The sequence below is a fragment of the Mobula birostris genome, chromosome 5 (genome assembly GCF_030028105.1).
Source record: "Mobula birostris isolate sMobBir1 chromosome 5, sMobBir1.hap1, whole genome shotgun sequence".
NCBI classification, from domain to species: Eukaryota; Metazoa; Chordata; class Chondrichthyes; order Myliobatiformes; family Myliobatidae; genus Mobula; species Mobula birostris.
Window position 1 is genome coordinate 189636496 of NC_092374.1, and position 25937 is coordinate 189662432.

Sequence of the window (25937 nt, forward strand, 5' to 3'; positions counted from 1 at the left end):
AAAGAATGAATGACAGAAAAACATGAGAACCCCAAAGTCACCCTACCCCCTCACATGCACAAGCAACAGCAAAGCACCAACCCTCCCCCTATTTGTTGCATCAGGAAGTGTCAGCCCCTTCCCCCACAACCACTCACTGTGCAAACAACAGCAAAGCTCCGAAGTAGACCACGATCTAGAGCCCATTAAAGGCTACAGTTTATAACCCAGCACTTTGACATGTCACAGGCTCTCACTCACTAACGAGAGAGAGAGAGAGAGAGAGGCATCACTCCTTCCACAGCACGTGGGGAGACCAACAGCTCACTGATTCAGTGTTTAGGAATGGACAATAAACAACACACAAACTATCTCACTATTTTTCCTCTCTTTTTGTACTATTTATTTAACTTTTTCTAAGTATGCTGTATTTCTTATAGTGATTTATTGAATTTTCACCTGTAACTTCAGCTGTAATTATTTTACAGCTGCATGGACCAACCATTGCTCTGAGTAGGAAATTTTTACAACCAGGTGATGTGCATGGGAGCATCTCAGTTACATTGTAGTCACGCACCCGTACAGCTTAGAAGTAACAATGATTGCAGTGGACTGTTGTCATAAAGCAACAAAGTTCATAATGCTGATTCCGATGTCCTGCGTATAAAGTAACACATATTTCAAAAGTATCTGTCAACTAACTTCAAAGGAGACTTTAATTAAATGGAGGTGGGAGAGATGAAATAAGAACTTCAAACTCTTCCTTATTTAGGGGTTTGGAAGTAAATCAAAGATGAAAATAAATTTAATTAAAAAGTTTAAATACTGCATACAAAAAGGCATCCAGAAACAGGTATTAAACTACATCTGAGGCGCCCAGGGCCTGAAACATGATCTAGGATGTTCCTCTCATGTCTTATTGTTCGTGGAGCGGATTATGCTTCAGTAATTTCTCTATGTTCTAGGCTGCTGCCAGCCTGGAAGCCCTCTGCATTCATGGCCATCGGTCAGTCCTGAGGTTCAGGATCAGGCCCTGTCAGATAGAGCTGCTGCCTCAGAAGGCACCGTTCAGTTTTCCTCTAATTGCTCCTTTCCTCTCTCATCTCTGGTCCGGCCATGGCCAGGAAAGATCACTAATGCTTCTGAGTAATGATTTTCCAGTAAGATAACATAGACACTTGACCTCAAAATTGCCCTGATTATGATCTTGCACCATATTGTACTTTCTCTGTAGCTCTCCAGCATTTCCAGCATCTGCAGATTTTCTCTGTAGCTGTTACACTTTATTCTACATCTGTTATTGTTTTACTGTGTGTCTGCAGATGCTGGAAATGCTGGAGGAACTCAGAAGGGCAGGCAGCATCAGACATTTCGGGCCAAAACCCTCGAGTCCTGCCGAAGGTTCTCATCCCGAAACGCCAACTGTACGTTTTTCCATAGACGCTGCCTGGCCTGCTGACTTCCTCCAGCACTTTCTGTGCGTTGATCTGTAGAAGTCAAGATTCTCACTGTACCTTGGTACATGTAACAAGAATAAACCAATTCCAATTCGTCTGAAAGAAGGGCAGGACATAGGTTAATCAGCCACCATAAATTGGCCAAGTGTGCAGGCAAACGCGAATGTGCGAGCAGGGTGGGGGTGGGGGAGGGGTGGTGAACAGTTAATGCAATTAAGGAGAGAATAAAATAGGATGAGTATCAATAGCTAATTACAAACAAGAGAAAATCTGCAGATGCTGGAAATCCGAGGAACACACACAAAATGCTGAAGAAACTCGGCAGGCCAGACAGCATCTAGGAAAAGGGTACAGTCAACGTTTCAGGCCAAAACCCTTCAGCAGGACTGAATAAATAACTAATTGATGGTCATTCTTTGGGACAAAAGGGCCTGATTCTGTGCTTTATGACTTGAAGGCTTATATGATAACGGTGTTTAAGTGGATTGCCCGAAGTGTGCAGGTGAATGTTAGAATCAAGGGTGGGGGGAGGGCAGATAATGGGATTGTGGAGAGAACATAATAGGATTGTTATAAATAGATAATTGACGGTCATCACAGATTTAGTGAACTGAAGGCAGACACGAAAAACAGTGCTTTAAGTGGCTTTTAGATAGACCTGTGAATATGCAGGAATTGGAGAGATGTGTATTATGTGCAGGTGAAAGAGATTCAGCATTGTCTGTGTCAAACACAACGTCATGGATTAGTGTCAGTGAGCATGGATACAGGCTCCTCAGCCTAACTGGTCCATGAGGACCAAGGGGCCACATCCAAGCTCGTCCCATTTGCCAGTATTTGGTCCATAACCTTCTAAACATTTCCAATCCATGTACCCACCCAAATGTTTTTTTTTAAAGTTGTTACTGTTTCTGCCTTAACCACTTCCCCTAGTTGCTCCACATACTTACCACTCTTTGTAAAATAAAAATGTTGTCCCTTAATTTCCTATGGAATCTTTCCTCTCTCACCTTAAACCCATGCCTAGTTCTTGCTTCCCCAACCCTGGGGGAAAAAAATGAGTGCATTTACCAAATTTATACCCCTCAAGATTTTACACGCCTCTCAGTCTCCTACGTGCAACTACTGAAGTCCTAGTTCATGCCACCTCTTCTATAACCCAGTCTCTTGTGTCCTATAACAACCTCATTAATCTTTTCTGCATGCTTTTCGGCTTAATGGCAGCTTTCCTATAGCATGACAACCGAAACTGGTCACAGTGTAAGCTCGCCGGTGTACTGTACAACCTCACAATGACCTCCCAACTTTTATGTTCAATTCCCTGACATGAAGACCTGAATGCCAAAAGCCTTCTACACATGGTGAGCTTTAGAGCCAGTCCTTGTGCTGTAATGTTCAATGCTCTAAGGCTGAGTGTAAGTTCAATAAGTATAATTACTTCTGGAGCACAGAGTAACACATGGGAAGGGTTCCTGACAAAGGGTTCAGGCCCGAAACCTTGACTGACCATTTCCACGGATGCTGCCTGACCTGCTGAGTTCCTCCAGCGTGTTGTGAGTGATGCTTTGACCAAAGCATCTGCAGAGTATTTTGTGAACACAATGGGAATCTGGCTCTCAATCTGTATTGTTCAGGAACTCACAGCAGAGGAACAGGATATTTACTTTACCTTTAGGTCGTGAAAGCTCAGAAAGTCCCAAGCATATGTGCCAATTAGTGTCATGCTCCCAGGAGCTTTTCCAACACCAGAATGCAGTCAGCCAGCTTCAACTTCCAAGCATAGTGCCGAATAGCCGAGAGTGAAACTGTCCTTGGAGAACCCTCCTTGCTACAGTAAGGATGTGAGCTGCTTGGGATGGTGTAGAAATGACCTTAGGATAATGATGTGAGGCACTTAGCCACATCCTTTACAGACAGGGCTAGGTATCCTGTTGCTCAGTTATGAATTCCTGGAAAATAAGGGGTGGGTTATAAATAAGGAGTGATTACCATCACATTTATTTTCTGTTAGGAAATGAGGAACAATTAGTAAAAGGGTGGATCAAGAAGCTTATGACCTGCATCTAGATCTCGACCTGAAACATCCTCCCACAGATGCTACTCAGCCTGCTGAGTTCCTCCAGCAGAGTGCTTCTTTGCTCCAGATCCCAGCCTCGCAGCATTCCTGTATCCCCACTATCCTGGAAATCAGTCTCCTCTCCACAGCGAAGAATGAATCAAAAAACGCTGAAGAAAATAATTTTCAACAACACATGAGATTCTGTAAATGCTGAAAATCCAGAGAACAAACACAAAATGCTGGAGGAATCCAGCAAGTCAGGCACATCTATGGAGAGGAATGAACAGTTTAATGGTTTGGGCTGAGACTCTAGATCAGGATATTAAAAAAATTATATGGTATTTTATGTTTTTTAACTGGAAGACGAGAGGATAAGTAACTCACGTATTCCTGGGCTGTTATTCTGTATTCACTCCTGGGAAGTGGGAAAACCTTGGCCAAGCTAACTGCGCTGGAAGTGAGAGGCTTTCATGGACCTTTTCCGGAGCGTACTTTAAGAATTGTTTACGTTGTATTAGACATGGGCAAGGCTGGCAGATTTGCTGCTCTCAGAAACACTTGGATCACGATCACAAGTGGCACAGTGATCATGTGCTGATAAAGTTCCTGCAACCTGGTTTCAATCCTGACCCACTGGAGCTGTTCTCTCTTTCCGTTCTCATTTCTGTTCTCATGCCAAAGACATGCAGACTAGTAGGTTATATGCCCACTGCAAATTACCCCTTGAGTGTGGACTACACAGGGGGGAGTCGATGGGAATGTGAGGAGAATAAAATTTGTATAGGATTGATGTAAACAAGCGCTTGATGGGTGGTGTGGTCTTGGTTGGTGGAAGAATCTGCTTCTGACTGTATGACCCCTTGACCTTTTCTGATGGCAGATTTTCTCTCTTGATTTATCTAATAACTGAGTCTGGTTGTTCTTTAAATCAATCCTTAGTCCGGGCCTCTGGGCTACTGGTCCAGTAACATAAGCACCACACCACTGCTCCATGGCAGAACTTTCTTTCACAGCTGCCTGGTCTCCACTGTCCATCCCATGCTCTGTTCTTGCTCCTGCCATCAGAAAGGAGGTACAACAGTCTTAGATCCCACATCAACTATGTCTGGGAGCAAGTTAGTACAGTTAGGCTCCTGAACTAGTGTGGATAACTTCACTCAATTCAATACTGAACTGATTGCTGAACACAGCCTACAGTCTCACTCTCATGGGCTCAACAACTCATGTTCTCAGTATCATTTGTTTATTCATTCACTTAATCATTTTTTCTATTTCTTTTTCGATCTGCTTGTCTGTTATCTTTGCACAGTTTGTCTCCTTCTGCACATTGACTGCTTGTCGGTCTTTGTGTGTAGTTTTTCACTGATTCTATTGTATTTCTCTGCTCTACCTTGAATGCCTGCAAGAAAATGAATCTCAGAGTAGTATCGTGACATATGCACACCTTGATGATCTTTGAACTTTGACCTTCCACCCCACCTGTCACATGACACATGCAATGGGAAGAGAAATACTACATGTCTTTTCGCCTCTACTCTCATTATTCAGAATGTAGTCTTTTCCAGGTGAAGCAGCCATTCACTTGCTCTTCCTCCCATCTAGTATACCATTTCTGAGGTCTCTCTATAAAATAGAAAAACAAAAAGAAGATAGAGTGAATGCTTTGTGCAAAAATAACCCCGAACTTCCAGTTTCCTATGATTTTAATTCCCCACTGGACTGTCACTGCAGCCTTTCTGTCTGTGGCCTCTTGCACTGTAAAGAGGCCCAACATAAGGTTGAGGAAACAACTTCTCATCTGGGCACAGAGCAGCCTGTGCGACTCAGTATCAACCTCTTCAATTTTAGATAACTTGCTCTTTCTGTTTGTATGAGAACTAACCATTTCTTTCCTGAAGTCTTTTTTTCTCTCTCTCTGCTAATCCCAGGACAGACTACAATAAATAGACCTGTACAACATCATCAATATTTTACCCAGACAGTGAAGCTTTGTACTTTCTCAAAACATTCCCTCATTCCAGACGAACACCTTTTCGTTTTACAAGCTTCCATTTTGTGTTACACATTTTAGCATATACTAGTGTTACAGTGTAACTTCCATGTTTAGTCAGTAAATTTCACCTCCAACAGGATCCCACCACTAAGCACATCTCCCCTTCCCCGCCTCTCTGCTTTCCACAGGGATCGCTCCCTACGCGACTCCCTTGTCCATTCGTCCCCCCCATCCCTCCCCACTGATCTCCCTCCTGGCACTTGTAAGCGGAACAAATGCTACACATGCCCTTACACTTCCTCCCTTACCACCATTCAGGGCCCCAGACAGTCCTTCCAGGTGAGACGACACTTCACCTGTGAGTCAGCTAGGGTGATATACTGCGTCCGGTGCTCCCAATGTGGCCTTCTATATATTGGCGAGACCCGACACAGACTGGGAGATCGTTTTGCTGAACACCTACGCTCTGTCTGCCAGAGAAAGCAGGATCTCCCAGTGGCCACACATTTTAATTCCACATCCCATTCCCATTCTGACATGTCTATCCATGGCCTCCTCTACTGTAAAGATGAAGCCACACTCAGGTTGGAGGAACAACATCTAATATTCCGTCTGGGTAGCCTCCAACCTGATGGCATGAACATTGACTTCTCTAACTTCCGCTAATGCCCCACCTCCCCCTCGTACCCCATTCGTTATTTATTCATATATACACATTCTTTCTCTCTCTCCTTTTTCTCCCTCTGTCCCTCTCACTATACCCCTTACCCATCCTCTGGGTTCCCCCCTCCCCCTTTTCTTTCTCCCTGGGCCTCCTGTCCCATGATCCTCTCATATCCCTTTTGCCAATCACCTGTCCAGCTCTTGGCTCCATCCCTCCCCCTCCTGTCTTCTCCTATCATTTTGGATCTCCCCCTCCCCCTCCCACTTTCAAATCTTTTAGTCCTGACGAAGGGTCTCGGCCCGAAACATCGACTGTACCTCTTCCTAGAGATGCTGCCTGGCCTGCTGCGTTCACCAGCAATTTTGATGTGTGAGGGTTGTTATCATGGGTGACTTTAACTTCCCTAATATTGATTGGCACCTGATTAGTTCCATTGGTTTAGACGGTTTAGTTTGTTAAGTGTGTCCAGGATGGATTCCTGTCACAATATGTTGACAGGCCGACTAGGGGGAATGCCATACTAGATCTAGTATTAGGTAATGAACTGGGTCAAGTCACAGATCTCTCAGTGTTTGAGCATCTGGGGGACAGTGACCACCACTCCCTGGCCTTTATAATTATCATGGAAAAGGATAGAATCAGAGAAGACAGCAAAATTTTAATTGGGGAAGGGCAAATTATAAGGCTATAAGGCTAGAACTTGCGGTGTGAATTGGGAAGATGTTTTTGCAGGGAAATGTACTATGAACATGTGGTCGATGTTTAGGGATCTCTTGCAGGATGTTAGGGATAAATTTGTCCCAATGAGGAAGATAAAGAATGGTAGGGTGAAGGAACCATTGGTGACAGGTGAGGTGGAAAATCTAGTCAGGTGGAAGAAGGCAGCATACATCAGGTTCAGGAAGCAAGGATCAGATGGGTCTATTGAGGAATATAGGGAAGCAAGAAAGGAGCTTAAGAAGGGGCTGAGAAGAGCGTGAAGGGGGCATGAGAAGGCCTTGGTGAGTAGGGTAAAGGAAAACCCCAAGGCATTCTTCGATAATGTGAAGAACAAAAAGATGACAGGAGTGAAGATAGGACCCATTAGAGATAAAGGTGGAAAGATGTGCCTGGAGGCTGTGGAAGTGAGCGAGGTCCTCAATGAATACTTCTCCTCGATATTCACCAATGAGAAGGAAGTTGATGATGGTGAGGACAATATGAGTGAGGTTGATGTTCTGGAGCATGTTGATATTAAGGGAGAGGAGGTGTTGGAGTTGTTAAAATACATTAGGACGGATAAGTCCCTGGGGTCTGACGGAATATTCCCCAGGCTGCTCCACGAGGCGAGGGTAGAGATTGCTGAGCCTCTGGCTAGGATCTTCATGTCCTTGTTGTCCACAGGAATGGTACCGGAGGATTGGAGGGAGGCGAATGTTGTCCCCTTGTTCAAAAAAAGTAGTAGGGATAGTCCAGGTAATTATAGACCAGTGAGCCTTACGTCTGTGGTGGGAAAGCTGTTGGAAAAGATTCTTAGAGATAGGATCTATGGGCACTTAGAGAATCATGGTCTGATCAGGGACAGTCAGCATGGCTTTGTGAAGGGCAGATCGTGTCTAACAAGCCTGATAGAGTTCTTTGAGGAGGTGACTAGGCATATAGATGAGGGTAGTGCAGTGGATGCGATCTACATGGATTTTAGTAAGGCATTTGACAAGGATCCAGGGAGGTTTGGCCAGGTGGATTCAGAATTGGCTTGCCTGCAGAAAGCAGAGGGTCATGGTGGAGGGAGTACATTCGGATTGGAGGGATGTGACTAGAGGTGTCCCACAAGGATCGGTTCTGGGACCACTGCTTTTTGTGATTTTTATTAACGACGTGGATGTGGGGGTAGAAGGGTGGGTTGGCAAGTTTGCAGATGACACAAAGGTTGGTGGTGTTGTGGATAGTGTAGAGGATTGTTGAAGATTGCAGAGAGATATTGATAGGATGCAGAAGTGGGCTGAGAAGTGGCAGATGGAGTTCAACCCGGAGAAGTGTGAGGTGGTACACTTTGGAAGAACAAACTCCAAGGCAGAGTACAAAGTAAATGGCAGGATACTTGGTAGTGTGGAGGAGCAGAGGGATCTGGGGTACATGTCCATAGATCCCTGAAAGTTGCCTCACAGGTAGATAGGGTAGTTAAGAAAGCTTATGGGGTGTTAGCTTTCATAAGTCGAGGGATAGAGTTTAAGAGTCACGAGGTAATGATGCAGCTCTATGAAACTCTGGTTAGGCCACAATTGGAGTACTGTGTCCAGTTCTGGTCACCTCACTATAGGAAGGATGTGGAAGCATTGGAAAGGGTACAGAGGAGATTTACCAGGATGCTGCCTGGTTTAGAGAGTGTGGATTATGATGAGAGATTAAGGGAGCTAGGGCTTTACTCTTTAGAGAGAAGGAGGATGAGAGGAGACATGATAGAGGTATACAAGATATTAAGAGGAATAAATAGAGTGGACAGCCAGTGGCTCTTCCCCAGGGCACCACTGCTCAATACAAGAGGACATGGCTTTAAGGTAAGGGGTGGGAAGTTCAAGGGGGATATTAGAGGAAGGTTTTTTACTCAGAGAGTGGTTGGTGTGTGGAATGCACTGCCTGAGTCAGTGGTGGAGGCAGATACACTACTGAAATTTAAGAGACTGCTAGACTGGTATATGGAGGACTTTAAGGTGGGTGGTTATATGGGAGGTAGTGTTTAAGGGTCAGCACCATATTGTCGGCCAAGGGGCCTGTACTGTGCTGTACTATTCTATGTTCTATGTCCTATAAGGCTGTGTACTTAGATTCTTGTTCTACTCACTTTATACTTATCATTGTGAGGCTAAGCACAGCTCCAATGCCATACTTAAGTTGACTGTTGACACCATTATCATGGACCAAATCAAAAGTGGTGCTGAATCCATATAGGAATCAAAAGACCAAAGAGTTGATTATTGACAACAAGAGGAGGAAAACAGAGATCCATGAGCTAGTCCTCACTGTGCTGGTGTCAGATGTGGAGAGGGTCAACAACTTTAAATTCCTCAGTGTTATCCTTTCAAAGGATCTGTCCTACGTCCTTAGTGCCATTAGGAAGAAAATGCAGCAGCACCTCTACTTTCTTAGAAGTTTGTGAAGATTTGGCATGTCAACTAAAACTTCGATAAAGTTCTATAGGTGTGCATTGGAGAGTATATTGGCTGGTTGCATCATAGCTTGGTATGGAAACACCAATGTCCTTGAATAGAAATGCCAACAAAAAGTACTGGATACAGCCCAGTCCATGATAGGTAAAACCCTCCCGATCATTGAACACATCTATACTGAGCAGTATTGCAGGAAAGCGGAATCCATCATCAAGAAGTCCCACCATCCAGGCCATGCTCTCTTCTTGATGCTGCCATCAGGAAGAAGGCACAGGAGCTTCAGGACTCACACCACCAGGATCGGGAACAGTTATTAGCCCTCAGCCATGAGGCTCTTGAACCAGCGGGGATAACTTCATTCGCCCCATCATTGACCCATTCCCACAACCTATGGACTCACTTTCAAGGACTCTTCATCTTGTGTTCTCAATATGTATTGTTTGTTTGTTTGTTTATTTACTTATTTATTTATTTATTGTTATTATTATTTCTTTTTTTTTCTTTTTGCATTGGCATTTTTTTGCACATTGTTGTCCATCCTGTTGGACACAGTCTTTCATTGATTCCCTTGTGTTTCTTGTATTTACTATGAACACCCACAAGAAAATGAATCTCAGGATTGCATGTGATGTCATACATGTACTCTGATAATAAATTTACTTTGAACTTGAACTATGGCTCACTGGATGTTTTTTGTTTCTTATACCATTCTCTGTAAACTCTCAAGATTGTTGTGCGTGAAGAACCCAGATCAACAGTTTCTGAGATACAGAAAGCACCCCACTTGGCATCAGCAATCATTCCACAGTCAAAGTCATTGAGATCACATCCTTTTCCCATTCTGATGTTTGATCTGAACAACTGAACCCGTTGACCATGTCTGCATGCATTTATGACTCGAGTTGCTGCCACGTGATTGCCACCTGTACAAGAGGGACAGGTTACACCTGAACTACAAAGGGACCAATATCCTTGCAGGGAGGTTTGTTCGTACTTTTGGGGAGGGTTTAACTGAATTTGCAGGGGGATGGGAACTAGAGTGCCAGAACAGATAGTGGAGCGGGGGTCAAAATAAATGATGTTAAAAGTTCATGCCAAGTCACAATTAGAAGCGTTGTGTGTGGTGGTAATAATCTTCTGAGGTGTGTCTATTTCAATGCAAGGAGTATTGTGGGGAAGGCTGATGAGCTGAGGGTGTGGATAGACACAAGGTATTACGACATTATAGCCATCAGTAAACTTGGCTATAGGAGGGGCAGGACTGGCAGCTTAATGTTCCAGGATTCCAATGTTTCAGACATGATAGAGGCAGAGGAATGAAGGCTGGGCGGGAGGGGCGGGAGGGGCGGGTGGGGAGGCGTGGCGGCATTGCTAGTCAGGGAAAATGCTACAGCAGTGCTCAGACAGGACAGATTAGAGGGCTTGTCTACCAAGGCCAAATGGGTGGAGCTGAGAAACAGGAAAGGTATGACCACATTAATGGGGTTGTATTATAGACCACCCAATAGTCAACGAGAATTGGAGGAGCAAATCTGCAGAGAGATAGCAGACAACTACAGGAAACATAAAGTTGTGATAGTAGGGGATTTTAATTTTCCACAAATTGATTGGGACTCCCATACTGTTAAAGGTCTAGACAGGTTAGAGTTTGTAAAATGTGTTCAGGAAAGTTTTCTAAATCAATATATAGAGGTACCAACTAGAGAATATGCAATATTAGATCTCTTGTTAGGAAACGAGTTAGGACAGGTGACGGAAGTGTGTGTAGGGGAGAACTTTGGTTCCAGTGATCATAACACCATTAGTTTCAACTTGATCACGGATAAAGATAGATCTAGTCCTCGGGTTAAGGTTCTAAACTAGAAAAAGGCCAAATTTGAAGAAATGAGAAAGGATCTAAAAAGCGTGGATTGGGACAGGTTGTTCTCTGGCAAGGATGTGATTGGTAAGTGGGAGGCCTTCAAAGGAGAAATTTTGAGAGCGCAGAGTTTGTATGTTCCTGTCAGGATTAAAGGCAAAGTGAATTAAGAATAAGGAATCTTGGTTCTCAAGGGATATTGGAACTCTGATAAAGAAGAAGAGAGAGATGTATGACGTGCTTGAGGAGTATAAAAAGTGCGTAAAATACTTAAGAAAGAAATCAGGAGGGCTAAAAGAAGACATGAGGTTGCTTTGGCAGTCAAGGTGAAGGATAATCCAAAGAGCTTCCACAGGTATATTAAGAGCAAAAGGATGGTAAGGGATAAAATTGGTCCTCCTGAAGATCAGAGTGGAACCAAAAGAAACAGGGGAGGTCTTGAATGGATTTTTTGCCTCTGTATTTACTAGGGAAATTGGCACGGAACCTATACAGATTGAAGAGGAGGAGGTGCTTGCTACCTTGAGGCAAGTCAGAGTAGATAAATCCCCAACACCTGACAGGGTATTCCCTCGGACCTTGAAGGAGAATGGTGTTGAAATTGCAGGGGCCTTGGCAGATATATTTAAAATGTCAGTATCTACGGGTGAGGTGCCGGAGGATTGGTGGATAGCTCATGTTCTTCCATTGTTTACAAAGTCTCTAAATGTGATCCAGGAAATTGGCCGGTAAGTTTGACGTCGGTAGTAGGTAAATTATTGGAAGGAGTACTAAGAGATAGGATCTACAAGTAATTAAATAGACAGGGACTTATTAGGGAGAGTGAACATGGTTTTGTGCGTGGTAGGTCATGTTTAACAAATCTATTGGAGTTTTTCAAGGAGGTTACCAGGAAAGTGGATGAAGGGAAGGCAGTGGATGTTGTCGACATGGACTTCAGTAAGGCCTTTGACAAGGTCCCGCATGGGACATTAGTTAGGAAGATTCAGTTGCAAGGTATACATGGAGAGGTAGTAAATTGGAATAGACATTGGTTCAATGGAAGAAGCCAGAGAGTGGTAGTAGAGGAGTGCTTCTCTGAGTGGAGGCCTGTGACTAGTGGTGTGCCACAGGGGTCAGTGCTGGGTCCATTGTTATTTGTCATCTATATCAATGATCTCGATGATAATGTGGTAAATTGAATCAGCAAATTTGCTGATGATTCAAAGATTGGAGGTGTAGTGGATAGTGAGGAAGGTTTTCAAAGCTTGCAGAGGGACTTGGACCAGCTGGAAAACTGCGCTGAACAATGGCAGATGGAGTTTAATACAGACAAGTGTGAGTTTTTGCACTTTGGAAGGACAAAGCAAGGTAGACCTTACAAAGTAAATGGTAAGGCACTGAGGAATGCAGTAGAACAGAGGGATCTGGGAATACAGATACAAAATTCCCTAAAAGTGGCGTCATAGGTAGATAGGGTCGTAAAGAGAGCTTTTGGTACATTGGCCTTTATAAATCAAAGTATTGAGTATAAGAGTTGGAATGTTATGATGAGGTTGTATTGGTGAGGCCGAATCTGGAGTATTGTGTGCAGTTTTGGTCACCAAATTACAGGAAGAATATTAATAAGGTTGGAAGAGTGCAGAGAAGGTTTACAAGGACGTTGCCAGGACTTGAGAAACTGAGTTACAGAGAAAGGTTGAATAGGTTAGGACTTTATTCCCTGCAGTGTAGAAGAATGAGGGGTGATTTGATAGAGGTATATAAAATTATGATGGGTATAGATAGAGTGAATGCAAGCAGGCTTTTTCCACTGAGGCAAGGGGAGAAAAAAAACCAGAGGACATGGGTTAAGGGTGAAGGGGGAAAAGTTCAAAGGGAACATTAGTGGGGGAACTTCTTCACATAGAGAGTGGTGGGAGTGTGGAATGAGCTGCCAGATGAAGTGGTAAATGCGGGCTGACTTTTAACATTTAAGAAAAACTTGGACAGGTATATGGATGAGAGGTGTATGGAGGGATATGGTCCAGGTGCAGATCAGTGGGACTAGGCAGAAAAAAGGTTCGGCACAGCCAAGAATGGCCAAAAGGCCTATTTCTGTGCTGTAATATTCTATGGGGCTATGGTTCTATGGTTCTATGAACTGAATAAAGTGATGACTGAGTGTGCCTATTGTAGTTTATGGGACCTGATTTTTCTCCCACCATTTCTCTTCTCCACCCTGTACTTTGCTGTCAAGGTCACCATTACTGGTCATCACAAACTGCCCTTGAGAAGTACTGGTAAGCTGCCTTCTGGAACAGTTTTAGTGGTTCTGGGGAAGATGCCCCCACAGTGGTGTTGGGGAGGGAGTTCTAGGGTTTAGAGCCAGCAATGATAAATGTTGTGCCAATGCAATTAAACTGTGGCAAAAAAAACATAAACTGCTGGAGGAACTCAGCAGGTCAGGCAGCATCTGTGAGGGTAAGTAATGATGCAGGATTTCTACCCAAAACATTAATCGACCCCCCCCACCACCATAGAAGCAGTTTGAAATGCTGATCTCCTCCAGCAGATTATTTCTATGTACCAACAACTGCAGTCTCCCATGTCACAAACAAAAATGCACTGTGTATTCACAGCCTTGTGTGGAGCATAGCTGTTCTATCAGAAACCACTTTTGTGTTTTAATTGTTTTCCTCCATGGTCATTAGATAGCACGTGTGCCACTGAGGTAAAAGGGCATCGCCCCAACATGTGGTGGTGTTCTCATGTGCCTGCTGACCCTTGTCCCTCAGATTTGGGACCCTGCTAGAGTTGCCCTGCTGTGGAAATGTGGACACCAACACACTGAGACTAATGACTCTAATGATTTGTCCTTCTGTTTCATTTCTGGCAGAGACTGATGGGAATCTGGCTACTCGTCATGTGGTGAATGGGACACTGGGACAGTCAGTCGTTTTGCCAGGAAATCTGCCTGGACAAAACATTTCAGGCATTGCTTGGGACTATACAAATTCATCTCATCAAAAAAAGATTCAATTATGTGTGAAATATACAAACAGCCCAGCAACTTGTAACAGAAAGAGGATAACATTAAACCTGAAGGACTATAGCCTGGAAATATGGAACCTAACAGACAGTGATGAAGGTCTGTACGAAATAAATGCAAGGACTGATACAGACCTCCATCAGAGAGTGACGGAACTGCAAATTTATGGTAATATTATTTTCATTATAATATATATTCTGGTCTGACATTTTTAGAGTAATTAAAGATGAAAGGGGAGATGTTTGTGGTCTGAGCTGAAGCCTGTGGGATACACAAGGCAGAGGGAACACTGAAACACTGCTCAGATGCAGCACTTGCTTTTGTGAAGGACCCGGTCTGAAGCACTGTCTGTTCAGTTCACTGTACATACTGCCTGCAAAAAAGTAGGATGGTTCCTTTCTGGGAGGGAACACTAAGCCATCGGACAGTATGATCTCTTAAAATAAATACTTGCTGCCACCTGCGTACACATCCTATTGTCCCAGAAACCACAATGTTCAGTGGTGAGAGGGTACGTCAGCAGCATTTACCTCTCCTCCTTACTATTTGGAAGGAGAATTGTACAGTGCAGAAGTGATGTGAAAGTGAAGAACAGGAGAGAAAGGTGCTGGTCTATTGAGCTTGCTAACTGAAAATCCACGTGGAACAGAGATAATATGGACAACAAATGTTCCTAGTACTCACAGAGCTGTAAATAAGGAGTTCCTAGTACTCAGAGCTGTAAATAAGGAGTTCCATTTTGGTCTCCTTATTTAAAACGTGACATACATGGGAGTTCTAACTAAATGTCAGCAGTACAGTTCCTGGGATGGATGGGTTTCCATTCAAGAGACTGAGTAGTGTGCACCTGTATTCCTAAAGGTTCAGAAGAATGAAAGGTAATCTCACCAAAACTTAAGAAACGAATCTCATAGCTCTTAATAGAGTGGATGCTTGGTGGATATCTGCCCAGCCTGAGAGGCTAGATTAAGGAGTAGGACTACTCTAGAAGACTGGGGAGACTTAATTATTAAGGTCAATCAATACTAAAGTAGATAGATTTTTTGTATATAAAAGGAATTTAGGATAGGATAAAAATGAGATTGATGAATGGCAGAGCAGGCTTCTCCTAGCCCTTCTCAAAGTTCTTGTGAGAGGCTCATGGCTAATACCTAGTTGTTGATAACCATTATCTTCATTTGTGTTTTTCTTATAAACAGAATCTGTATCAACACCAGTAATAAACAGCAGTAAGTTCAACTCAGGTGAGGTATGTAACATTAGTTTGCACTGTTTATTGGAGCGTGGCACGGAGCCAGTTTACTCTTGGTGGACAGAAGATGATGAAGTCATGGCCGATGAGTCACATGTACTGACTGATGGACGGAGAAGGCTGGAATTGTCCTTAAGGCTGAGTGATAACAACACAGTGTACAACTGCACAGTGACAAACCCTGTCAGTGAGGCAACTATGAGTGTGGATCTCAGAAAGCTCTGTCTTGTCACTGAAGGTTGGTGCATTACTTCTTTAACACCCGTAAACCTTTGTCAAATAGTGACAGTTATTTATTTCCTTTCTGTTCTAGTTTCAATACCCAAACAATGGATCAGGTCAGGTCTGAAATAGATCAATGATTTTTAGAAGTATGCAAACTGAGTATAAAACTCCAGATTTAACTTTGCTGCCTATTCATTCTGGCCCGATCTATGGGTGAGTCAGAGCTTGACAGCAGCATGTTCCTGTTCTTGGAGCTTGCCAATCGGCCGCATTTTCAATATCTCCAGGAGAGGCTTGGAAGATAGCGCCTTCGGGTTGTGACCTTCCGTGGACTTGATTTGTTGACCTGATTTCTTGCCGATGTCAAACACTGAAGCATCATTGGGAACTGAAACATCGAGACAACGGGTGCGACTGTCAGAGGTGTCTGCACTCGGATGATCACTCTCTCTCTGTCTCGATGGTGAGTGAGTGAGTGCTGCTGGTTCCTGAGTTGGGGGAAACTCAAATAAAAGTGGTATTAACATCAAAACAGCAACTGTGTGTCCCTCTACTACAGTAGAAGGAGTGATATCTGTCTCTGCCTAGGTGAGAGAGAGAGCCTGAGGGATGTAGAACAGTTTTCTTTTATGGACTGTAGACCATGGTCTTTCTTTGGGGCTCTGCTGTTTCTTGCATCACAACTGGTGGGAGTGTTGATGCTCTCTGCTGGAAAAAGTGGGGAGAGGGTTGAAGCTGCTTGCTGTTGCTTGTGTGTGGGAGGGGACAAGGGGCTTTGGGGTTCTTACATCTTTTCTGTCATTCATTCCTTGGGATTTTTCTTCTGTTTTGAGGTCATCTGCAGAGGGTAAAACTTTCAGGATGTATACTGCAGACATTCTTTGGAACTATTGAACGCTCTGTACTATTCTCCAATCACTATATAATTATGCCCTCTTATATTAGCCATTTCCGAATGGCTGTCCATTCTTATCATTTTATACATCTTGATGTATCCTTAATATTTTTCCATTAGCAGATGTTTCCATGGCTACAAGCCACAGATACTGGGTGGAAAGGCACGAGCAGTGGGAGGGAACAAGGAGTGGTTGTGCTTTATAGTCATAGTCATACTTTATTGATCCCAGGGGAAATTGGTTTTCGTTACAGTTGCACCATAAATAATTAAATAGTAATAAAAACCATAAATAGTTAAATAGTAATATGTAAATTATGCCAGGAAATAAGTCCAGGACCAGCCTATTGGCTCAGGGTGTCTGACCCTCCAAGGGAAGAGTTGTAAAGTTTGATGGCCACAGGCAGGAATGACTTCCTATGACGCTCTGTGTTGCATCTCGGTGGAATGAGTCTCTGGCTGAATGTACTCCTGTGCCCAACCAGTACATTATGTAGTGGATGGGAGACATTGTCCAAGATGGCATGCAACTTGGACAGCATCCTCTTTTCAGACACCACCGTCAGAGAGTCCAGTTCCATCCCCACAACATCACTGGTCTTACGAATGAGTTTGTTGATTCTTTTGGTGTCTGCTACCCTCAGCCTGCTGCCCCAGCACACAACAGCAAACATGATCGCATTGGCCACCACAGACTCATAGAACATCCTCAGCATCGTCCGGCAGATGTTAAAGGACCTCAGTCTCCTCAGAAAATAGAGATGGCTCTAACCCTTCTTGTAGACAGCCTCAGTGTTCTTTGAGCAGTCCAGTTTATTGTCAATTCGTATCCCCAGGTATTTGTAATCCTCCATCATGTCCACACAGACCCCCTGGATGGAAACAGGGGTCACCGGTACCTTAGCTCTCCTCAGGTCTACTACCAGCTCCTTAGTCTTTTTCACATTAAGCTGCAGATAATTCTGCTCACACCATGTGACAAAGTTTCCTACCGTAGCCCTGTACTCAGCCTCATCTCCCTTGCTGATGCATCCAACTATGGCAGAGTCATCAGAAAACTTCTGAAGATGACAAGACTCTGTGCAGTAGTTGAAGTCCGAGGTGTAAATGGTGATGAGAAAGAGAGACAAGACAGTCCCCTGTGGAGCCCCAGTGCTGCTGATCACTCTGTCAGACACACAGCGTTGCAAGCACATGTACTGTGGTCTGCCAGTCAGGTAATCAAGAATCCATGACAGCAGGAAAGCATCCACCTGCATCGCTGTCAGCTTCTCCCACAGCAGAGCAGGGCAGATGGTGTTGAACGCACCAGAGAAGTCAAAAAACATGACTGTCACAGTGCTTTGCAATCAACTATGTGTAGGATTGGAGGAAACAGTTAATTTCGGTTTCCAAAAGAGAAAATGATTTTCTTGGGCTGTGCGGAAAAAACAAGGGAGTGGGAATGCTGGGATTGGTGGCCCTAATTTGACAGTTGGCTAGCTTCCTTCTGTAGTGTAGGGATTCTGTGCACTGTAGTTTCATGCATGTGTCATCACAAGTATGTTGCAGGAAATAACTGACACACAAAATTTTTTTGTTCCTTTACTGAATGTTAGTGTCACTGAAAAGGCCAGCATTTATTGACCTCCCACTGAATGGGCTGTTGGACTCTCTTCAGGGAACAATTAGTTGTTGATTACACTGCCTTTTCAGTACCCAATCAGGCCTGGAGAGCTGGTAATGAGGATGTGTCACACTAGCTCACGGGAGAGCCTCTTCGTTAAGCCGCTTATCTAAAACTGCTTTTTGTTGACTTTCTGCTTTCAAATTAGTGGTTTTATTTTCCTTTGGGCTTCTTCCTGGGTTCAAATAAAATATTTATAATTAATCTATTGACACTTTCCAATACTTAAACCTTCAGATTCAGCATTTTAGTTCTGATTTCCTTGAATTTGGCAGAAATATATATGTCATAGTCATAGTCATAGTCATACTTTATTGGTCCCGGGGGGAAATTGGTTTTCGTTACAGTTGCACCATAAATAATAAATAGTAATAAAAACTATAAATAGTTAAATAGTAATACATAAATTATGCCAGGAAATAAGTCCAGGACCAGCCTATTGGCTCAGGGTGTCTCACCCTCCAAGGGAGGAGTTGTAAAGTTTGATGGCCACAGGCAGGAATGACTTCCTATGACGCTCTGTGTTGCATCTTGGTGGAATGAGAATCTAGCTGAATGTACTCCTGTGCCCACCCAGTACATTATGTAGTGGATGGGAGACATTGACCAAGATGGCATGCAACTTAGACAGCATCCTCTTTTCAGACGCCACCGTGAGAGAGTCCAGTTTCATCCCCACAACATCACTAGCCTTACGAATGAGTTTGTTGATTCTTTTGGTGTCTGCTACCCTCAGCCTGCTGCCCCAGCACACAGCAGCAAACATGATAGCACTGGCCACCACAGACTCGTAGAACATCCTCAGCATCGTCCAGCAGATGTTAAAGGACCTCAGTCTCCTCAGGAAATAGAGATGGCTCTGGCCCTTATTGTAGACAGCCTCAGTGTTCTTTGACCAGTCCAGTTTATTGTCAATTCATATCCCCAGGTATTTGTAATCCTCCACCATGTCCACACAGACCCCCTGGATGGAAACAGGGGTCACCGGTACCTTAGCTCTCCTCAGGTCTACTACCAGCTCCTTAGTCTTCACATTAAGCTGCAGATAATTCTGCTCACACCATGTGACAAAGTTTCCTACCGTAGCCCTGTACTCAGCCTCATCTCCCTTGCTGATGCATCCAACTATGGCAGAGTCATCAGAAAACTTCTGAAGATGACAAGACTCTGTGCAGTAGTTGAAGTCCGAGGTGCAAATGGTGAAGAGAAAGGGAGACAAGACAGTCCCGTATGGAGCCCCAGTGCTGTTGATCACTCTGTCGGACACACAGTGTTGAAAGCACACGTACTGTGGTCTGCTAGTCAGGTAATCAAGAATCCATGACAGCAGGAAAGCATCCACCTGCATCGCTGTCAGCTTCTCCCCCAGCAGAGCAGGGCAGATGGTGTTGAACACACTGGAGAAGTCAAAAAACATGACCCTCACAGTGCTCGCTGGCTTGTCCAGGTGGGCATAGACACGGTTCAGCAGGTAGACGGTGGCATACTCAACTCCTAGTCGGGGCTGGTAGGTGAACTGGAGGGGTTCTAAGTGTGGCCTGACCATAGGCTGGAGCAGCTCCAGAACAAGTCTCTCCAGGGTCTTCATGATGTGGGAGGTCAATGCCTCTGGTCTGTAGTCATTGAGGCCGCTGGGTCGCGGCGTCTTCGGCACAGGGACGAGGCAGGACGTCTTCCACAATACAGGAACCCTCCAGAGCCTCAGGCTCAGGTTGAAGACATGGCGAAGTGCTCCACATAGCTGAGGGGCACAGGCTTTGAGCACCCTGGTACTGACACCATCTGGTCCTGCAGCCTTGCTTGGGTGAGGTTACGTGAGGTTAATTACTAGTAATAGGAAACATTTAAGATTTATATTTATTTAGAGATACAGCAGGGTAACAGGCCATTCCGGTGTAAATGAGCCTGCGCTGTTCAGTTACACCCATGGGACCAATTATCCTACAAACTATGCATTTTCGGAATGCGAGTGGAAACTAGGGCACCCCAGAGGAAACACATGCAGTCATGTGGAAAACGTACAAACTCTTTACAGACAGCATTGGAGAATGAACCTAGGTTGCTGCCACTCTAAAAGCATTAACACTAAACCCTTCGGTATCACACAGCCCCTCAAATTCAATAAATGAGAATAAGTTACAAAATTGTCAAAAATTTAAGCCGTGATAAAGCTGAGCACTAAATGAGGGTGGTGAATCTGTGCAATGAACACCCAGCCATTAGATATATTTATAAAGGAGGTCGATAGGTCCTTGACTAGTAAAGCATCAAAGTACACATACGAATATAGGAGAATGGAATTGAAAGGGAAAATTTAAAAAGCCATGATGGAATAATGGAGCAGACTCGATGGGCCAAATGGCCCGTTTCTGCCCCTATGTCCTTTGGTCTAATCCTTTGCCGGAATGGTGTTGTATGCCACCACCCACATGATCTTTGAACAGTACAATTTTCTTTCTTTCAGGAATACTTTCATTGATGATTAATCTGGTTTAATGATTATTTTGAATATATCAGTGAAATGAGGAAGGAATTGGCTGGATAATTTTTATTCTGAAAGGCTCCTTCCAAGGACAGGGCCATGATGTAGAAAGTTGAGACCTCCAGTTTGTTCTTTTTGTGTTTTCATCTTCTCTGCAATGACAAAACTTTATTGGAGGTCATTTTGCTTAATGATTCTAGTACTGTATTCAGGTCGGTCCAATTGTCCCTTCTCCCTCAGTGATGGATAATTTTTTTTTTAATGCTAGGTTATTTCTATTGTTCTTTTAAAAGCTCTGATTGATTCTCACATCAATCACCACCCATACTATAGTGAGCTGCAGATCATAGCCACCCTCTAATCAGTCCCATCTTCCAGCCCCTTCCCATTTTGACGCTTTGCCCCTGTAAACTCAGATTCTTGAACCATCTGCTCATAGGACCAGCATCCCTCCCTTTACCATGGTTAATCCAGTTGTCATCTTGCAAATCTCTATCAGCTCTTCTCTTGATCTCAGCTTCTCCATTCTGTTGTATTTCCTATTTTAAACCAAGTGTAATTAATTTTCCTGTGTACTAACATGTTGAGAAAATCACAGATGAATGTCATTCCTTTTTAGGTGAGAAGCTACTGAGGCCACTCCACATTGGTTTAATTATCGCTGCTGTTCTGATATTTTTCCTCGTGGCTATCCTTTTCGTGCTGTATTGGAACAGAGAACCCAAGGTCAATGAAGGCAGGTACTCTTGAATATTCCTATTAAGTCACACAAGTGTATTCCATTGTAATAGCCCTTCACAATAGTTGGGTTCAAGCTAGTCTTTGTTAATGGAGTCTCTGACTTTAGTTCCAATCAGTCAACTAGTGACTGTCGCCTGGCAATCATTAGTAGAGTGAGACTATACCATCTCCTGAGCAGGAATTCAAAACAAGTCATTGAACTGAGGGATAACTGCCCATAAGCTCCAACATGTGTGCTATGTGTATCATGGAATTCAGCGACAATAAAATGTGGTGCTTTCCAATGTGTATGACATGGGTTCAGGTTCCTTTTGTGGCTTGTCACAGAGCATCCCAGGTAGGCACAGTGGTGCTCAACCCCCACACTCCCTGGGGTTTTACTTCAGTTCAGAATGGTGAGCACCATTTCTCAGCCTGTCTCTGCAAAAGAAATCTTTTCGGTGCCTGTCATTCCTTCTTCTGAACCACTTAGGGTACCTTCCTGCATAAATTCCAACATGGTGGTTCTATTTCAGGCATTGGCATTGTGTCCCTTCTTCATACCTTGCACCACACACCCTTTATTGCCATGGTTGAAACCCACAACATTAAACAAGATCTCGGCCTTCACCTGACTGGAGTTACCAACCTGATCAGAAACATTTGTCCACCACCAGCACAACTGACCCCAGCTTCCTCTTTGTTGTGCACCACAAAAAGGAACGGAATTCCTTGTATATTCTGCAATGCCTGGGGTGTGGATCTTATGGGATCTAAGAATATGCACGGTCAAAGTCTGAACCACAAATTGGAACTATTTTACAACAGCAAGATCTGAGTTGAAAGGATCCAAGTTACCTCACTCCTAACAGCAGTACATTGCAGAACAGTGATGCCTCTTGCTGCGAAGGGCCATGTGATGCAATCTGATCTTAAAGGTTTAACTGATATTCATATATCTGCATTCTATCTAAACTAGATCACATACAATGTAACCTCTTAACTGAATTGCATGGGTTTCATTATTAACTGCAAATATTTCTTGGATGCTGTACATTAAGGGAGGAGTTGAGGTAACAAAGCGAGTACTGCATGCAATCATTATTTTAGAATGTGCTGAGGACATAAAGAATCTATTCTCAGAATCTTTCAATGGAGATTAAAGGTAATTAAAATGCTTATGACTTGGACGTCTGAAGAACCAGTGAGACAGGTAGAATGGCAGGAATGCTTTATGTTGGAAAAGTAAGGTCAATGGGGGGAACTTGTTTGGATTCCTGCTCCTTCCCCATACTGTCTGCTCCTGTCTGTAATTCAGTGGCTTCACCGGATTTGAATATGTCTGAAGGAAAGGATAAGGGAAACCAGGAACAGCCAAGCTTTGGGAACATTGCCCATAGGTTAAACTGGTCTAACCTCTGGTCTATTCCCTTGTGGCACCTTAGGCAGAACTGTACAAATGCAAGGCTATTATTCTTTACCCGCTTGAGCAATTCCTTCATATTTCCTCGTCTTCTTGCATTCTACCACACTGGTGACATGAACAAAATATAACATTTAGAACTGATCAAATCAGTTCATTGTATTGTGGAAACTGGAGATGATCAACAAGAGGGATGATTCAGGGGTTCAATATCACGATGTAAATGTCAATTCACCTAGACTGGGCACAGATACTGCATTTTCTTAAATTGTTTTGGCAATGAAGAGGACTCTCAATTCAGTTTACCATGAAGAATGGAACACCACCAGAGTTTTGTTTTTCATCTGAGGACAAGTTTGCGATTTTCCCTTGACCGAAGTCTACTATACAGCTTTAATACCAACGAGAAATAACTGGATACTTCATTCCTAGTGAAAGTTCCTAATGGGGCTGGATGGCAGCTGGGTAGGTCAGTGAAAGGGAATGCCCACAATGTGCCCGTTAAGAATAAGGTCAGACTCCTCTGAGATGTCCTTGTGGTTGTGTAGTCAGTCAGGGTTTTGAATAGAGAAGTTATGGCTGGTGGAAGAATTCAGCACAGATAACCTTTAAGGGGAAAGATATTTAGAGAAAATGTTTTCTGAAATCAAAACAGAAGGAGCATCCAGACATGATTCCAACAGCAACTGTTTTTTATTTAAAGCTGTTAACACTGAAGGGAGAAGTGAATCAGTGCTGTATGCTGTGATCAGGAGAGCAAACCTTGCCAGGGACCAGGTCAGTACAAGCTGTAAACGTCTACTGGGTCTACTCTCTCCCATTCTCTCCACTTTCCTCTGTTTCAATAACAAATATCTAGTGATACTTTCAACAACAGCAAAGCTGTTCACGCCCTTCCTTCTCTGCTTCAACTCTTGTCTTCTATGTGATGGTGTGGGGAGGTTCCATTTGATAAAGGCTTCTTGCTTTGCACGAGGATTGCAATTTGATTATGTCACAAAATATTACCGTACATCTCATTCAGCCCATTGTATCCATATCATCCAAGCAGAGCTAACAATACTAATTCCTCTCCAGCTCTGCTTGTAACATTGTAGGATGCAGCACATCAGATGTGGTGAGGGTTTCTGCCTCCTCCCCTTTCATGTGCTGCCAAATCTCAAACAGCCATGAAAATTTTCAATTTTCTCCCAACCTCATTATTGTAAGATCACTCCTTCACTGAATTACTAGCTTGTAAATGGATATGGCTCCTTCCTTTTCATCAACACTACTGCTGAACAATATCCTCGGCGTCTGCAGAACTGGATAGGGCAGCTGTGTCCATTAGTTACTTTGCTGAGGGGTGTCTCAGCCATCTGGAAGCAACACTGCACCCACCTGCCACAATACTTCCTTGCCCTTTAATTGTGGGATGTGGTGTTTACTGGAAAGGCCAGCAATTATTCCCTATCCTTAAATACCCTTGAGGTAGTGGAGATCTGCTTTACACAGCCAGACTCTATTTGGAGGACTGCTGGGTAATGTATTACAGGGGTTAGACTCACCAAAGGTAAACAAACAGATACAAACTCAGTGCCCACTTTATTAGGTACCAAATATTGAGTTGGTGGTAGAGAGGTTACTAAACAAACTGTTATCCATTATGGACAATGTGGCACATCCTCTACTCCCATGACCTACTGAATAAGTAGCAGAACACCCTTTTGAACAGGCTCATTCAGCTCTGCTGTCACAAGGATTGTTAAAGAAAATCTTTCCTAACTGATGAAATATGCTTTTACAACAGTTCATCTCTGTGTGACAGGAGAACACACATCACAGTATAATAGTCTCTGTTTTATTATTTCGTACATTATAATTGCACATTGGTAAATTATTATTGTGTATGCTATTATTCTGTACTTTATTATTAGTTAAGTCTGCATATTGCTAAGTATGAAAGGATTTCCCACTCAGGATCAGTTAAGCGTTTATTATTATTATTAGTAATAACACCTTGTATTCTGTCTGGATAGCCTCCAATGTAATGACATATCAATTTCTCCTTTCAGTAAATTCCCCCCCCCACTCTCCCCTTCTTCTATTCCCCACTCTGGCCTATCACCTACCCCTAGATCCCCTCTTCCTTCCTAGGGTCTACTCTCCTCTCCCAGAAGATTCCTTCCTTTCCAGCTCTTTCCCTTTCTGATCAGGTTGGCTTCACCTAACACCTTTTTACTATCCTCCTACTTTTTTATTCTGGCGTCGTCCCCCTTCCTTTCCAGTTACTGAAGAAGGGTCTCAGCACAAAACATCGACTGTTTATTTCCCTCCATAGATGCTGCCTGACCAGCTGAATTCCTCCAGCATTTTGTATGCTTCTTTCGCTTTCCAGCATCCTTCCAGAATTTCTTGCGTTTATGTGTTCCTTCACCTTCTCAAGGACAATTAGGGATGGGTAACAAACACTGACGTTCTCAGAGATGGCCAGATCCAGAAAAAAGAATAAAAACAAAATTACAACATGAGCCCAGAAACCAGTCATGGGATTGGGTGAGGTGCCTTTTTTTGAGATGAGGTCAGTTCAAGGATTGTTTCATCCCTATCACATGAACAGTCTCCTCTGGTGATTTCAACGTAGCCTGGAATTCATATCAGATAGGATGCAAGAACAGTCTTATACTTATACTTAAACACACAAGAACAAAGATTACATGCAAGCTCAATAAATTGGAAAAAGTGCTGAGAGAAATGCATGAGATTATGGCAGGAGTTAAACAGCAGATGTGAGAATAAGAGAGAAAGCTATAATTATATGCTTGAGTCTCATGGAACCATCTGATACCATGAGACCCCAGCATATAATTATAGCTTTCTCTCTTATTCTCACATCTGCTGTTTAACTCCTGCCATAATCTCATGCATTTCTCTCGGCACTTTTTTGCTAATTTATCGAGGTTGCATGTAATCTTTGTTCTTGTGTGTTTTCTCTCACACCCTCATATTGCATCTATTGCTACCAACAAGGTTTCTCTTCTAACAATTTCCTTGCATTTATGTATTGCCTTTTATGTAGTAAAATAAAATTCATGGGAATGATCTAAAATTGGCACTATGTTGGTTAAC

At 43.4% G+C, this 25937-nt stretch overlaps 1 protein-coding gene across 1 annotated transcript in view; it reads left to right on the plus strand.

Annotated features, from left to right (window-relative positions):
* Positions 1 to 25937, plus strand: part of LOC140198159 (SLAM family member 9-like) — a 70699-nt gene that overhangs the window by 40330 nt on the left and 4432 nt on the right. Inside the window, exons 2-5 of the mRNA XM_072259144.1 lie at positions 14014 to 14334; positions 15366 to 15656; positions 21306 to 21422; positions 23533 to 23606. Coding sequence (XP_072115245.1) covers positions 14014 to 14334; positions 15366 to 15656; positions 21306 to 21422; positions 23533 to 23606 — 803 coding nt within the window. The remainder of the gene's footprint in view (positions 1 to 14013; positions 14335 to 15365; positions 15657 to 21305; positions 21423 to 23532; positions 23607 to 25937) is intronic.